Source organism: Ceratosolen solmsi, unplaced genomic scaffold (genome assembly GCF_000503995.2).
Source record: "Ceratosolen solmsi marchali unplaced genomic scaffold, CerSol_1.0 scaffold14, whole genome shotgun sequence".
Lineage (NCBI taxonomy): Eukaryota > Metazoa > Arthropoda > Insecta > Hymenoptera > Agaonidae > Ceratosolen > Ceratosolen solmsi.
The window spans coordinates 7,622,324-7,638,348 of record NW_011948420.1 but is presented as its reverse complement, the minus strand read 5'-3'; the positions used below and the strand labels follow the sequence as shown (position 1 = coordinate 7,638,348).

The 16,025-nt window shown below is 25.4% G+C and overlaps 1 protein-coding gene across 2 annotated transcripts; it reads left to right on the top strand.

The window, feature by feature from the left end:
• Positions 1–1,003: 1,003 nt before the first annotated feature.
• On the top strand, positions 1,004–10,667 carry Gpo1 (glycerophosphate oxidase 1). Of its 2 annotated transcripts, XM_011498101.1 has the most exons (12): positions 1,004–1,124; positions 2,301–2,451; positions 2,678–2,900; positions 3,458–3,621; positions 3,939–4,051; positions 4,241–4,434; positions 4,792–5,180; positions 5,791–6,041; positions 6,727–7,074; positions 8,008–8,106; positions 8,160–8,261; positions 10,293–10,667. In XM_011498101.1, exons 1-12 carry the CDS (start codon positions 1,038–1,040, stop codon positions 10,425–10,427), a joined length of 2,256 nt encoding a protein of 751 aa, XP_011496403.1. In that variant the 5' UTR covers positions 1,004–1,037; the 3' UTR covers positions 10,428–10,667. The 2 variants fall into 2 exon arrangements, with proteins under 2 accessions (XP_011496403.1, XP_011496402.1); XM_011498100.1 differs by lacking the exon at positions 8,008–8,106.
• Positions 10,668–16,025: the final 5,358 nt, after the last annotated feature.

The window sequence follows — 16,025 nt, the reverse complement described above, 5'->3', positions numbered from 1 at the left end:
TTTGGAATTGTGTGCTATAATAATACAATGGGGAAAAAAAAAAAAAAATTTATAGTGTATTTCTAATTAATATCATTATTATTAAATAAATTATCGCAATTTTAAACAATGTTTAATTAGAATAATTCTTTTATTATTTAAATTTATAATATAGATATTTGTATGATACTTACAGATAATATCAATTACTTTCATCCATTACAAATAATTATTTACTTATTATTAAATACATTGAAATTTATGATTATCAATTGATATGCATTTGAGGGGAAAAAAAAACAACATAATTTTATAATATTTATATATGCTATTTATCCATGAAAATTAGGTTTCGAATTTTTATGTAACGTTAGAAACATGTGATTTCGATTTTTATCTCTCTATGAAAATCTAATAAATCGATTTATTATTTTTAATATTATCGCGTATGTATGAAAGATGATTTGCAATGTTTGCTGTTATATCATTTATATACCGATTAACATATGATAATATTGACTTAAATTATTTTGCAATAAAATGCATTAGAACATAGAGAGATATAAATATAACCAATTAATTTAAATAAATTGAATTAATGAAATAAGCATAACATCGAATGAGCGTGTTATTGTAAAAGTTCCAAAAAATTTATTCTCATATTCTTAAAATGATTAAACACATTTTTTTTTTTATTTATTTATTTATACAATTTATGTCATAAGAACAAATATCATTATACAGTACGTTAGGTATTAGATATATTGGAATGAAAATTTTCAAGTCATTACAAAAATCTCATAAATTAATGGAAATACATCGGCATTTGATAATATTTGAATGTAATTGAAATTTAAATTGAATGTAAATTTGAATAATTATCTGAGACTTCCTTTGAGAATCATAAAAAAAAAAAAAAAATTGAAACATCGTACCTTGGCTTATTTATTCGTTTAAGAAGCAAATTGTCTTATCATCCTTAAACGTATTTTTATTTGTGTTTTCTAAATTAATGTTACAGAGTTCAATAACTTTTGAGCAATTAATTAGTGCTTAAAATGACAACTCGAAGACTTCTAGCAGCTAGTGTGAGCGCCATTGGAACTGGGACTTTAACATATTATTTGCTTACACCTAATAATACCGTAAGTAATAATTTAACGCATTAAAGCTATAGTTAATTGATTTACATGGATGTATGAAAGAAAAAAAAAAAACTTGTTTTAATGTTTGATCATCGTTCTATTTGTTAGGATAATGATAATACTTTTATTTTCTTTCTTTTTTTTCTTTTTTTTTTTTATTAACAGTTACTTTTAATAATTTATCATGTATTATAGATAGGACTAATACGAGTGATACAATAAAATTAGATTGTGTATTCGTGTGTGTATTTTCTTAAGGTAACAAAAATTCTTAGTAAGGTTATTCAAAATCTTTAATGCACATGCGTCATTTAAGATATCGGTGGCTGAAAAAAAAAAAAAAAAAAAAGAAACAAAACCTATCTTCTTTCTGTTGATGAAAAATATTGTATGCATTTAATTATCAATAATTTAATCAAATAATGATGTCGAATTTATTAAATTAATTTATCTATATTATAATTTTATCTAATAATTTTCAACTTTATGAATATGTATTGTGAATGGAAATTATTATTATTCCTTTTTTTAATTATGAATTAGTATCCTTTTTTTTTCTTTTCTCTCTTTTTTTTTTTTTTTTTTTTTTTTTTTTTTTTTTTTATATATATATGTATATACAAAAAGTAAAGTATTGGACTTTATGCAAATTTTCAATCGCGTTAAAAACTTATTCCATATTATGTATTAACTTTTTTAATGTGTAATAATCGATTGTCAATTTATAAAGAATGCATCGGTTATATTATTGTATAAAAGTTCTTATGCTTATGTATTGTGTTTCTCAAAATAATAGTAATGTGCAGATGCGACGAAAAAATTGAGAATAAAAAAATGAACCAAACACGAATTATTGAAATAGTCGTAAGATAATAGAAAAGTAGCGGAATAAACTATTTTGTATAATTGATAAGAAACTCGATGAAGAATATGATAAAAGCCAGATTTCAAATAAAGTAGTTATAAAAGCGTATATTGAGCATAAAGTTTTTAATCTATAAATATAGCAAGGTGTAATGGATTTTTTAAACAACTGCTTTTACATAAATAATGAATAATCACATTCAATAATTGGCATGGGCAATCCTTAACTATTTCATTATATAATCATACTATACCCCAACTCATAATTTCATTAAAAATTAGCACGAGGTAATTAGAAAAAAATTTTTGAAGGTAAAAGCAAAGAGAGCGTGTGCACCAAAAAAGCCTTTACCGACTCGAGAAGAACAAATTAGCAAACTTAAAAAATCAGAAACTTACGATATTCTTGTAATTGGAGGAGGTGCTACTGGAGCAGGATGTGCACTCGATGCCACAACACGAGGTAATTGCGTACCTTAATTATTCACACTCGATGTTCATTACATCACCTCTTCAAATAGTACATTGTATGAAATAATTCATAGCATCTAAGGATATAATAGGATGATAATTAAGGACTTTATTACACGTTTATTATAATAAATCGAGATAATATAATGTAATTTAACATAACAATAATGACATTATATTAATTTAAAGGCTCGTATGTCTTATGTACCACTTTGCAGGTCTTAAAACCGCGCTAATAGAAGGCGATGACTTTGCCTCGGGCACATCATCGAGAAGTACGAAGCTAATCCATGGTGGTGTACGATATTTACAAACGGCAATTATGCGACTGGACATCGAACAATACAGAATGGTTAAAGAAGCGCTTAATGAACGAGCTTCGATGATTCGTAATGCTCCTCATTTAGCGCATCCATTGCCCATTATGCTTCCAGTTTATACGTAAGTGTCCTTAAAAAATGTGAACTTTCATTGCTTCCGTCGAAACCTGTCTGTTTGACATCTGCTTTTCAAATATCAACGTGTCCAACAAATATCGCACATTTACCATTTGAGTATTTGAGTTCGTGTGTTTTAACATTTGAAATGGAATATTTGTATGGAGTGTAGCGATGAAAGAAGTGGACAAATTGAAATTAGACGAAGTATGTCGATTCATTGAAAATTAGTATATGGTATATTGGTTTTTTTTTTTTGTTTTTTTTTTGTTTTTGTTTTTTTTTGTGTTTTTTTTGTTTTTGTTTTTTTTTGTGTTTTTTTTGTGTTTTTTTTGTGTTTTTTTTGTTTTGTTTTGTTTTTTTTGTTTTTTGTTTTTTTTTTTTTGTATTAATAAAGTGGATTCCTACACCGTTTGTATTACCTAGAGGAACAGTGAATTAAACCTACTTAATTTCTATTATATTCAAGTATTTCCATTAACAAAAAAAAAAAAAAAAAAAAAAAAAAAAAAAAAAAACGACAATTTAACAAAAGTATCTTTATTATTGTATTTCTTGCAGATGGTGGCAAATACCTTACTACTGGGTCGGCATAAAAATGTACGATATCGTAGCTGGAAACAAAACTATCAAATCGTCCTATTACCTTAGCAAAAAAAATGCACTGGAATTATTTCCAATGTTGAAGGGTCATAAATTAACGGGAGCAATTGTTTATTACGATGGTATAGTAGTTGTGCATAAATTTCCTATTAATAACAGCAGCAATACGGATATTCTAACGATATAATAAATATTAATTGTCATGTATTATAATTATATTATTGACCAAAGTATGGATTTAATGATGAAGTGCCCGGCGCTTTCTAGTTCAAATCATCTTCTACCGGCAATAACACGCGCGTATCGATAAATTATTAATCTCGTATTCGTATTTTGGGCGAAAATTATCAATAGGCTGCTGCGATAATTGCAATTGTACCATTAATGTAATTAAATTGACAATTACTTGACTTGAAAATTGAGAAATAAATTATTTTAGGCCAACAAGACGACGCTAGAATGAATTTAGCGATAGCCCTGACCGCATCGAGACATGGCGCAACAGTTGTGAACCACGTCACTGTCATTAATCTTCTAAAAGACATAGACGGCGTAAGTAGACTTTTAGAGGAAGAAATTTTTAAATCATAATTTTGTCCTTCTTAGTGTAAGATTGTACGAGCTAAAAATAATCGAGGCATTATTAAGTACGGATAAATTGCTTAAGACAATTAGTTAGGATAAACGATTAATTGCACGTTGTAGTAAATATTTAGAGTAAATAATGTCCTTTGCGTACAGGCTGGCAAGCGTGTTATTACCGGAGCACGAGTGCGCGACGAATTGACTGGCGAAGAATGGGATGTCAAAGCAAAAGCGGTTATTAATGCGACTGGACCGTTTACCGACAGTATTCGAAAGATGGATGACGAATGTGTTAATGAAATCTGTGCTCCCTCGTCTGGGGTGCACATTGTTCTTCCTGGTTATTATAGGTAATGCGAGCTTCAATAAGTAATTGAAATTCTTCTATACTTACTTGGTTACGTATAACGAGGCGTGCAATCTAATCATATTGCCATAATCGAATTTAATGAACATACATACAAATATTTTCATTGATCTTGCGATCAATTATAGTAATACTATAGCGTATCGTGTACCTTATGTGACACGACTCACTGAATCATTAATCATTTTACCTTCCATTACAAGCAATACAAAGTTTCTAATATATCCTAACTAACTAGAATTTTAACTCTATCGTGTATTACGATTAGTGAGGCAATTTAAATAAATTATCGATAATTTTGACATCTTGATATCTTGTTACATTTCATTTAATTCTGTAGCCCCGACCAGATGGGACTTCTCGATCCACAAACGAGTGACGGTCGCGTTATTTTCTTCCTGCCTTGGCAGAAACATACGATCGCCGGTACTACGGATTTGCCATGTGACGTGACACACAATCCTAAACCGACCGAAGACGAGATCATGTTCATTCTCCAAGAGGTAAAAAACTACCTAAATCCAGATGTCGAAGTGCGCCGAGGTGACGTACTGTCAGCTTGGAGTGGCATCAGACCTTTGGTATCCGATCCCAACAAACCCAATACACATTCTTTAGCACGTAATCATGTCGTTCATGTGAGCCCCTCAAATCTCATAACGATTGCTGGTGGAAAGTGGACAACATATAGATGGATGGCCGAAGAAACGATTAACACTGCCATCAAAGGTTTGTTTAGAGATATAACATTTATTTATGTTGTGTAAGGTTAATGATTATGCAAGTTTTAGTAAATTATGGGTGTAATTTATCGCCGATTCGTTAAATCAAATAGATAATTAAATGTAATTAATTCCTAATCATAAGAGTGAATTTTATATAATGTTATCAAGTGTTTGATAGGACATAAGTTTAACACGACGTATATTCGAATTTTATGAATGTCAAAGTAATCCCCCAACTCTCTAATCTATACTTTATTTATATTATAATTAAAAAATTATTAAAAATACGCATTGCGTAAAATAATAATTTTTGACTTTATAATCTTTAGTTACTTTTGCAATGCCCATACAATTAACGGGCAAAAAATTATTGCTTCTCTCTCTCTCTCTCTCTCTTTTTTTTCTTCTTTTCTTTCTTTCTTTTTTTTTTTTTTTTTTGTTTATGATTACCCAGGGTGAATTTATTTATAAACAGATTGTAAGAGTTTGTCTTAAATTTTATATCTAACAACGATAAAATAAAAAGTTACATTTAGCTTTTATTTTTACAAGCAATTTGCTTAAAATCGCGTTATTAATAAATGATAATTAATTTGAAACCATTACGTCAACAGCTTGTAATTTAGAACCGACGCGATTATGTCAGACCGAGGATCTTTACTTGGAAGGAGCTCATGGATTTACACCTACAATGTACATTCGATTGGTCCAGGATTTTGGACTCGAATGCGAAGTGGCCCAGCATTTAGCCAACAGTTACGGTGATCGCGCTTTTGCCGTTGCGAAAATGGCTGCGCTTACCGGCAAACGATGGCCCATTATTGGAAAAAAATTACATCCTGAATTCCCATACATCGATGCAGAAGTAATAAGAATTCACACACGCACGCACGCGCGCACACACACACATATTAATTTTTTTATTTTTTGGTCACATCTATTATTTTTGCAAATGTGTATAGGTATATTTTAGAAAATCTAATTTCTATTTCAACAACGCACTACGAATACTTTAAACTTTAATTAGATTTTTTATATTGGCAGATAATTGAAAAATGTTAGAAACAAAGTATTATCAGTAGTCAACGAGTATTATAATTTTCAAAATTTCTTTCCATATAAAAAACAAATAACAGTATGCTTTATGTCGATATTCATGATAATGTCGCTTTGTATATATATATATATATATATATATATATATGGAATATTTCATTATTTTTCATATAATTCATAAAATACATTCTTTTGCTAAATTTTTCTTTCAAACATTTTTATTTCGTAATTCTGTAAAATACTTTATTAAATTAGTTAATTGAATTCATATTGTAAATCATATAAATATGTTCATGTTTTTTTAAATATTCTCAACAAAAATTTATAAATTTAAAATCCAAACTTTTTACTGCCAAATCATCTTATAAAGGAATTTTAATACATCGCTTTCATTAATTAAATCTCAACATAACTCTTAATTAATAAAATATATTTAATCATTTAAATGACGTCTAAATTATATGCTAGTAGTGTTAATAGGCATGTTTATTTAGGTTCGTTACGGCTGTCGAGAGTATGCAAGAACAGCAATCGACATGATCGCCCGACGGTTTCGTTTAGCCTTTTTGAATGTCCAGGCCGCGCAAGAAGCACTGCCAAATATCATTGACATTATGGCTGAAGAATTAAACTGGAGCGAAGAAGAAAAGCAGAAGCAACAAATCGAGGCCAGTGAATTTATAGCTAATGAGATGGGACAAATAGTGAATAGGACGTCTCGTGATAAAATTCCGATTAATCTTACGAAAGACGAGATTCAATTATACATCAAACGTTTCAAAATAATTGACAAAGATCACAAAGGATATGTTTCTATAAATGATATTAGACGGGGCCTTAAGGTTTGTTGTCTCCCTCAGAATTCATTTATTTATTTTCTTTAATACTTTTAAAATGTCTTGACGAAAAAAATTCCGATAAATTTCAATAATTCTAAATATATCATTTATAATCTTTTTGCTTATTTATTTATTTTTTATTATTTAATACATATTGATTTAATTATTTGTCTTACTTGAAATTATTTTTATAAAACATTATTATTTATATGATCATCTTGTTATAAATAAAAGAAAGCAACGATGAAACGTTGCAGTTTCACTTTAAATTTTGAAATAAAAAGTACATATTAATTATATATATATATATATATATATATATATATATATATATATATATATATGTTTCAAAAAATGATTCTTTACTATAAATTCTTAACATTTACTCTTAAAAGTATACTAATTAGAATTCCAAATAAATATGTAACATAAATTATATATTGAATAACAGACCTTCTTTATAAGGTATTAATATCACTGTTTTTGCTTTTATGATTATTATTTTACTAATATTATTTTTTAATATTTTTAAGAATGCTTTTGTATTGATTTTTTAAAAGCTGTAAATAATTATTCATCAAATACACATTAAAATATTTTAAATGAAATTCCATCATATTTAATATATTTTTTTAGTGACGCATGTTAATTTATTATATATGTTATACATTTTTATATTCTTTATTGCTATATGCTTTTCTTTCTCTCTTTCTCTCTCTCTCTCTCTCTCTCTCTCTCTCTCTTTTTTTTTTTTTTTTTTTTTTTTTATCGAAGCCTATGGTTTATCATTTGATCAATACGATAGAAAACATAATAATAATAAATAGAAAAATATATTGTACATAAATAATAATATCGAAAGCTATTTCTAACTACCTTTTCATATGAACTAAACAGTATGTTAAGACTCTTTCATGTTTACTTTTCATAATGTAGGGTCTTGGCATTAAATTAGACGAATCTGAGATGCATTTATTACTGAATGAAATTGATCTTAGTTACAATGGACAACTGGAGCTTCAAGATTATCTACAGGTAATTACGTTTTAACTAAGATTTTAAATCTTTTTTTATTTTATTATTCACAGCTGTTTGGTGACAAGGCTGTAGGAGGCGAAGAACTTCATGAAATTCTAAGAGAAATCGATGCTAACATGAACGGTCAAGTTGAACTGGATGAGTACCTTCAGGTCGGTCGATATCGATGATCGAGAGAAATAAATATTTCTTCGTATTTTATCATTGAGCAAAATGAAAACTGAGCTTTTGTATAGTGTGATTATATGTGTTTTTCTAACTTTATTTGTTGCTGTTGATAAACACTTGGCATGCAGCATGAAAATCCATGCACATTTATTTTAGAATCAAAATTAATTTTGACTTTTACGAACACATAAAGTATAAAAAAATTGTTTTTATTGTTTCTTTATGTTTGGATTTTTATAATTCGTATTTTACTTTCTAGATCAAAACATAATTACCATAATAATATATTAGCTGGCTGTGTGTTATTAAATTTTTAAGTCCACTTGGTACGTGTACACTTGTCGTATGATTTAAATAAATCTAAATCAGTATTTTTTAAATTAAAATATTAATTTTATTAGAGAATAATTTGTTTAAAAATTGCATATCCGTTTATACGTGATGCATCATTCACTATTATATTCCTTATGGAAATGAAGTCGAAATATATAATGGAATATGTTCAATTTTGGTAATTAACATTGCACAATTGCCGAATAGGATGTATTACATAAGATTATTACTTTTAACTTAACTAAGTTAAAAGAAATTATGTTTTAGTATTTTAGTGTATATCTTTTAATTGTCGTAAAACTAGTTTAGTCTAATATTAGTTTTTAAAAAATTAATTAAAATTGAAATATTACTGATATAGATTACATCTAAAATGAAATTTTTGTCTATCCGTTTAAATGTATATGACCTTACAAAATATCAGCGTAAGCATCATAATATACTAATGTATATTAAAAACAAACTCATAATTGCAAGGATTACCTAACAATTATTTATATATAGAGTTTACAATTGAGCGCATGCTTATAACATGCACACAATAAATATAAATTAATGGTTAAATATTAATTGTATGTGCATCAATATGTGGAAAAAATACCGTCGACATATTAAGTACATATAAAATACATGTAAACTTCAAAAATTTCATTTATTCTTACACGAGACCGATTTAACACGGCTTATTCCAAAAGAAAATAAGGATCTATTAAGTAAAATTTAATTTTTCATTTAAAATATTTCATTTATTCATTTATGATTATTTTGAGAAATTTCAGAAACAATTTGTTCTGTTATTTGGATAAAAATATATTGTTTATCGCCTAATACTTTAACTACATAGAAACTAGCATCATCGATTAAAGCAGATGTACCTTTTTGAAAAAAGGTATAATTTTTTATAATACTATATTCCATTGAGTAATAGCGGATTTATAAATGACACAAATTGTATTAAATATTCTGTAGACACATGCTAAACATTAATTATTAGATGGATTATTAATGGAATGATGCTAAGTAATATATTTTTTTTTTTTATATTTATATAACCACGACTTCAAAATAAATATTTAGTTAGTTTTATTTGATGTAAAACTCAAATTCTTCAAATTATTAACTTATATCATATATTGTAATCTTCTGTAAATAATATACTCTAATAGATATTTTTTAGAATATCGGTAAAATTTTATGTTTATATAATTTGTTGTAAATTATTACCATGCTTAAATTAGATAAATTATATGACAATGGAATTGTGAATTATTGACCTTCAAGGTGGAACGATTGTTCATACGATTAAAAATTATATTATAAAAAAGCAACTATAATTTTAATTTAATGTATGTCTATGGATGCAGATCTTTAAACGAAAATTTATTATATCTTATATATTGAAAACAAGGCCTTTATAACATTAATAATGCGCTTTTGTTCACTAAATTATACAAAATTTTTAATTGAATTTTTTCAGTTTGATTGCCTCTTACCCCTTTTGTTCGTGCAGTTGACACATTATTTATGTTAATATTTTGTAACCCTTTTTTATTATTATATCTGTATATAATTCTTAGAAATAATTATTAAATTTTTTATATATAACAATGCTTTATATATGCAAAATGCCTCTATAAGTTAACGATAGTAGTAATAGTATGTTTGTTTTTTCTCTTTCACAGATGATGTCCGCAATTAAATCTGGCCATGTAGCCTATTCAAGATTTGCACGGATGGCAGAAATGGAAGAAGCCCAGCATGAGAAGGATTCGTTGAAGAAGAAAATCAGCGTGGAAAGATCGGGTGGTGGACTGTAAAGAAGGAATTAATATCACGATGAATAGAAAATTGCATTCTTATCATATTATATAATACATTATCTACCTCTTTCTATTGTTTTGTCTCTTCTCTGTATCGTCAACTGACACTGAACATTATTTATTAACTAGAAAATTAATTTTTCTTCATCGTGCAGGACACGATATTACCTAAAGTTATAGGTTCAAAAAAATGTATCATTACTGGAATTTTAAATAATTCTACTAAAAAACAAAACAAAAAAACAAAAAAAAAAAAAAAAAAAAAAAAAAAAAAAAAAAATATTTGCATTTCAATTGTAATGTAAATTCAATTGAGAACATATAAACATATATTGTAAATAAATTCATTTTAAATTTGAATGACTGTGGTGACGAGTGACTACAAAAATGTGCAAATACTAGTATATATTGAATGGTTTTATTCGATATGATAAAGTGTCATTTCAATAGAAGAATTTTAATCAAATATAAAACAATCATTCGATTTAGTCAAAGAAAAATTAATTTTAAATTTGTATAATTGATGTGAAATTTATTTGAATAGATTCGGAGAGAGTTCTGTTTTATTATTTATGAAAACCTGAAATTGAATATCAATTAAGACGAAATTTTATACATAACAATGCATAGCAATAATCATTAAATTTAAACAAATATGTGCATTTGAGATAAAACACATTTGAATAGATTCGGAGAGTTTTTTTTTTTTATTCCCAAATAATTATTAGAAGAAAAAAAGTGACTTTTAAATTATTCGAAAGTTACTTTTATAATAATTGGTCAAAACAATCATTGGTTAAATAATGTTAAATCATTTCGATTTTATAGTTTCGAATTTCCAATTGTACATGAATTTTGAAATATAATCATATTATTGGAATTCAATTTACTTCCTCAAATATTAACCGAAATTTAAATTGCGTTTCAAATGATAAAAAAAAAAAAACAAAACAAAACAAAAAAAGGAACAAGTAAAATTTATCTTATTTTACTCTTAATCCGTATCAAACAAAAATAACAAGACGTAAAAATATCCTGTTCGATCGGTGATTAATTTACAAATAAATTATATTGTTCGTGTATTTAAAATTTATTTATTGTATAAGATCATATAACTTTGAATTATTATCGTATATAAATGTTCGTAAGGTATTTTTTACGAGCAGTATATTTCGAATATACATGACAGTAATTTATTTTAATAGCAATATTATTGCATTTTATTGATGCACAGAACAATAAAGATTATTCTTATTCTTATATAATATCATTATCACAATAGATAATCAATGATTAATTATTGTACTCGCTGGATCGATTTAAACAAGTATGTATTAAATAAAACGTTGACATTTTCATTGACCTGGTGAAAATGGCTTTTATTTCACAATCCCTTTTTACTAATAATTAATTCATTACCATGGAATATATTTTAGCCAATATTAATAATATCCTATCAATTTTATTATAAAAATTATGCCTAAAATACTCAAACTCAAAATATAATACAATTAGATCCTTTCATATCCATTTATGATTAATGAAAATTTATTAAAAAGAATTTTCATAATGAATAATTGAATCCGTAAAGCCAGTGATATATTTTTTAAATATATTATTATAATTAATAAAAATGATTAATTGTGATTTTATTGACATTAATTTTTTGCTGAAGATTCATTTATACTATCTTATCTTTATTATCTTTTAATAAATAATATTTAACGATCTTCATATATGAAAATAAACATACTTTTGTACATATACATGAATTACAATTTATAAGATACGTAAGTTCATATGTCAATGTTTCAATTCTACAATAAATAATAAAATGATATAATACAAAATATTTTGTTTTTATTTAGTAATAAAATTTTTAACAACTATTACTCACTATATTTAACTATTTTCTTTAAATAAACAATATTATTTTAATGCGTATAAATTTATTAATAAGTTTGTTTAATGTATTTATTTGTTATTCAGGTGGATATCTTTTTGAGATATTTCATCGAATCCGCAGGTTTTTAAAGATCATAAATATTCTCATCTCTTTCCTTGATTATATACTTGTTATTCAAAAAAACATTTTTTGACAACCGAAACAATCAGAAAATAATATCAAAGAGTACACATAATAATTAACTAATTGATACATATTTATTCTACATATTGTAAATTATGAAAAAAAATTTGTAATATACAAATCATAACATATAAAACAATATATTGTTTGATTTCTTCTGTATTTTTTTTTTTATTATAATGTATATTATTATTATTTTGGATTACCTATACAAGATACACATATTTTAAAGAAATACACATTTTTTCATTGATTTAATAAAATAATTAAGGAATAGATTTAATATGTAGAGTACTAAATAAAGATTATTTTTATTTTATAAGATAGAATATTATGAAAAAAATGAAATGAAGAATAATTTTCTATAACTTATTGTTTGTTGTGTTGCATTTAATATAAATGCAAATTCGTTGAAAATTTTGAATTTATAATATTGATATTTTACTTAAATATAACTACAATTTAATGTAAATTAATGTTTAAATCATTTAAATATTATTATTATTATTATTATTATTTTAAATCTCTAGTAACTACATGTAATTCGAAGTCAAATAATATTGTATTCTAGTTGATTAAAAACTTAATGAAAGTCAAGATTTTGTATTGGTAAATTAAGTAAATTAAGCAAATTAAAGGAAGTTTCAAAATCTACGGAAAATTACAATTTTATTAATTATATCATAATTGTTCTCAATATTTAATGCAAAATTAATGTTAAAAAACAAGATAATTTTTAATATTTGTTTAGTTCGATTTAGGGTAGTTAATTTATTATACTTCACTCTATCTTACGTCTTTGAAAATTATAAAACTCATCTTTCTTTTGAATTTCTTAAACACGGTTCATAAATGTTTTCACCTTGTTATATGCACGTTTGAATTCGAAATGATTCACATATGTACCATCGTTAAATATAATTAAATGTAATTTAATGCTTTGTGTAGATTATTTTTATACTATAAATAAATGTTTTCTTCGTAATGTTTGTTTATTTTTAATTAAAAAATGAAAATATTTAATGTATTAATCTTTATACATACATATTAATATAGTACATATTGTTTTTAAATATACAATTTTTATACAATCAATAGATATAATTTCTACTTATTTACTCAGTATAAACAGTTTTTATTTTAATTATATAATTTTATTTATGAATTAAATTATTTTTTAATAAAAAAGCTTATTCCTTATTTATTTATATTGAAATATGAAGAAAAAAAAAAACGAAATAACGGAATGAAAAATATTATAAAAATTTTTTTGGTTTAATTAATTATTAAATTAATGGATATTAGCAGAATAAACTGTGACAACATTCTCTATAAATAATAATTAAAAATAATATATAAATAATATAAATAAAAATTCTATTATCAAACACTACTTGTACAAGAAATGCACGACTCTTAATATTTTAACTGTCGTGTAGTATAAATTTCAATAAAAGACTTTTTCTTCATTCAATGCACAATAAGAACGGAGTTTAAATGTTGAATTTAACATCTTTTAAACATACGAGATAATAGTATTAGTAATACGTTTATATTTATGCATTTCACAATTTATTTTTTGTAAACTAAAAGTTGGACTGTTTAAATAACAGTTAAAGACTTGATACTTTTATTGCATACTTAGTGCAGTTTTCACAGTAACAATATATATAAAAACTCTAGTAATAGTACATCTGTCATCGAAATCTCCATATACGTCGCTACGTCGCTATAAAGTTTCTATAATAATCTATTGACAGATTTCTCGATATTTTTTAACGACAAAGCTATTCAAGCCTATATACTTTAGTACGATAAATATATAGAGAGTGACAAGGAAAGAGAGAGAGAGAGAGAGAGAGAGAGAGAGAGAGAGAGAGAGTCAGGTAACAAAGGACAAAAACATTGCCATAAAAGACTCATAATCCAAGTATCAAATTATATTCCAAGTCTAACTAATTTATAGCTTCCAAGTCAATATTAACACCAAATTGATTGATTTTCTATCCATTTTTATTTCTAGACTATTAATGTTTAAATCTGCCGATTCTTAAGAAAATATTTTTTATATTACTACGTCATATGTTTATATTATAAATACTTTCGGTTGTTATTAGATCGACATAAAAAATTCTTATTGTATATTAAGTAAGAATACCGTGATAAATATTATATCATAATGAGATATTTTTAATAATTTTTTGTTATAAATGGTCGTTTTTATCAACCGAATAGTTGTGAAAAATTCCAATTTAAAAAAGATTAACAAATTGATAGAGGAATTGCGAATGATGTTCGCAATAGAGTAAACAATTGTTAATAAATTTTTGGATAACTTGTACAATTTTTATGATACAGGTAATAAACTATGTTTTGCATTCCATATAGTATATATAACTTTTGATAAAAACAAATTAAATAAATTGAAATGAATGGCATATCTTTTTATCTTTTTATTCTTAATTTAGCGCAAAATAAATATATTTTACTCCATTCTATTTAGCAGTGCAAAACATTTCGGCGGCAATCCATTTGTTTTCATTCGTTATACTAAGAAAAGTGAGAGAGAGAGAGAGAGAGAGAGAGAGAGAGAGAGAGAGAGAGAGACTGAGACTGAGACTACACATTTATTTTATTGTAGTGTTATATATCTTAAAATGGTTGGTTCTTCTGTGGCGTTGATGTCTAACCTATGAATACGTATACCAAGCGAAACTGGTCAAATGACGCTAAGAAAACTGTTCCATGACTCCTCCCACAGTAGTATTATTAAAAAAATCTTTGACTCGTACAGGCAGCTTAAATCGACGAAAACTATTTTGATCGTAATGATAATTATTCAATTATCGTTCAATTAATGAAATGAGCGCATAGGGTTTTACGGGAGTTTGCATGATTATTATGGAGGGCTTTTTTTTGCGTCTAATGCATATATTTATTGAATGTCGGTGGAAAAGGAAAGTGTCCACCCCTCCCCCCTATCCCATTTTTGTTCAAAATTACAAATAAAGATAAAATAAAAAAATAATGTATAAAATTAATCAATGTTATTTATGCGGGAATGAAGTTGAAATGTTTTAGAAATAAGCAAACGTCGAGAAATGAATATAATAATATCTGTGAATTGGCACTAAACCCGAACAATTATATCTATTAAAACCACCTTACTTATTATTATTATTATTATTATTGTTATTATTGTTGTTATTGTTGTTATTGTTATCATTATTGTTATCGTTATTGTTATCGTTATTGTTATCATTATTATTATTATTATTATTATTATTATTGTTATTATTGTTATTGTTATCATTATTATTATTGTTATTATTATTGTTATCATTATTATTATTGTTATCATTATTATTGTTATCATTATTATCATTATTATTATTATTATATGACGCTATTTAATTTATCATTACGTTCGTAAGGAAATCTCCAAGAATTTGTGTTAAGATAATAACGAGGAATGAATATATCGTACGGTACATCTTTTAGCGAAT

Excerpts from the sequence above, each read along its gene's own strand:
- Gpo1 (XM_011498101.1), top strand. The coding sequence starts at position 1,038 with ATGACAACTCGAAGACTTCTAGCAGCTAGTGTGAGCGCCATTGGAACT. Across the intron at positions 6,042-6,726 it reads TCCCATACATCGATGCAGAA|GTTCGTTACGGCTGTCGAGA; the intron begins GTAATAAGAATT and ends ATGTTTATTTAG. Across the intron at positions 8,262-10,292 it reads AACTGGATGAGTACCTTCAG|ATGATGTCCGCAATTAAATC; the intron begins GTCGGTCGATAT and ends TCTCTTTCACAG.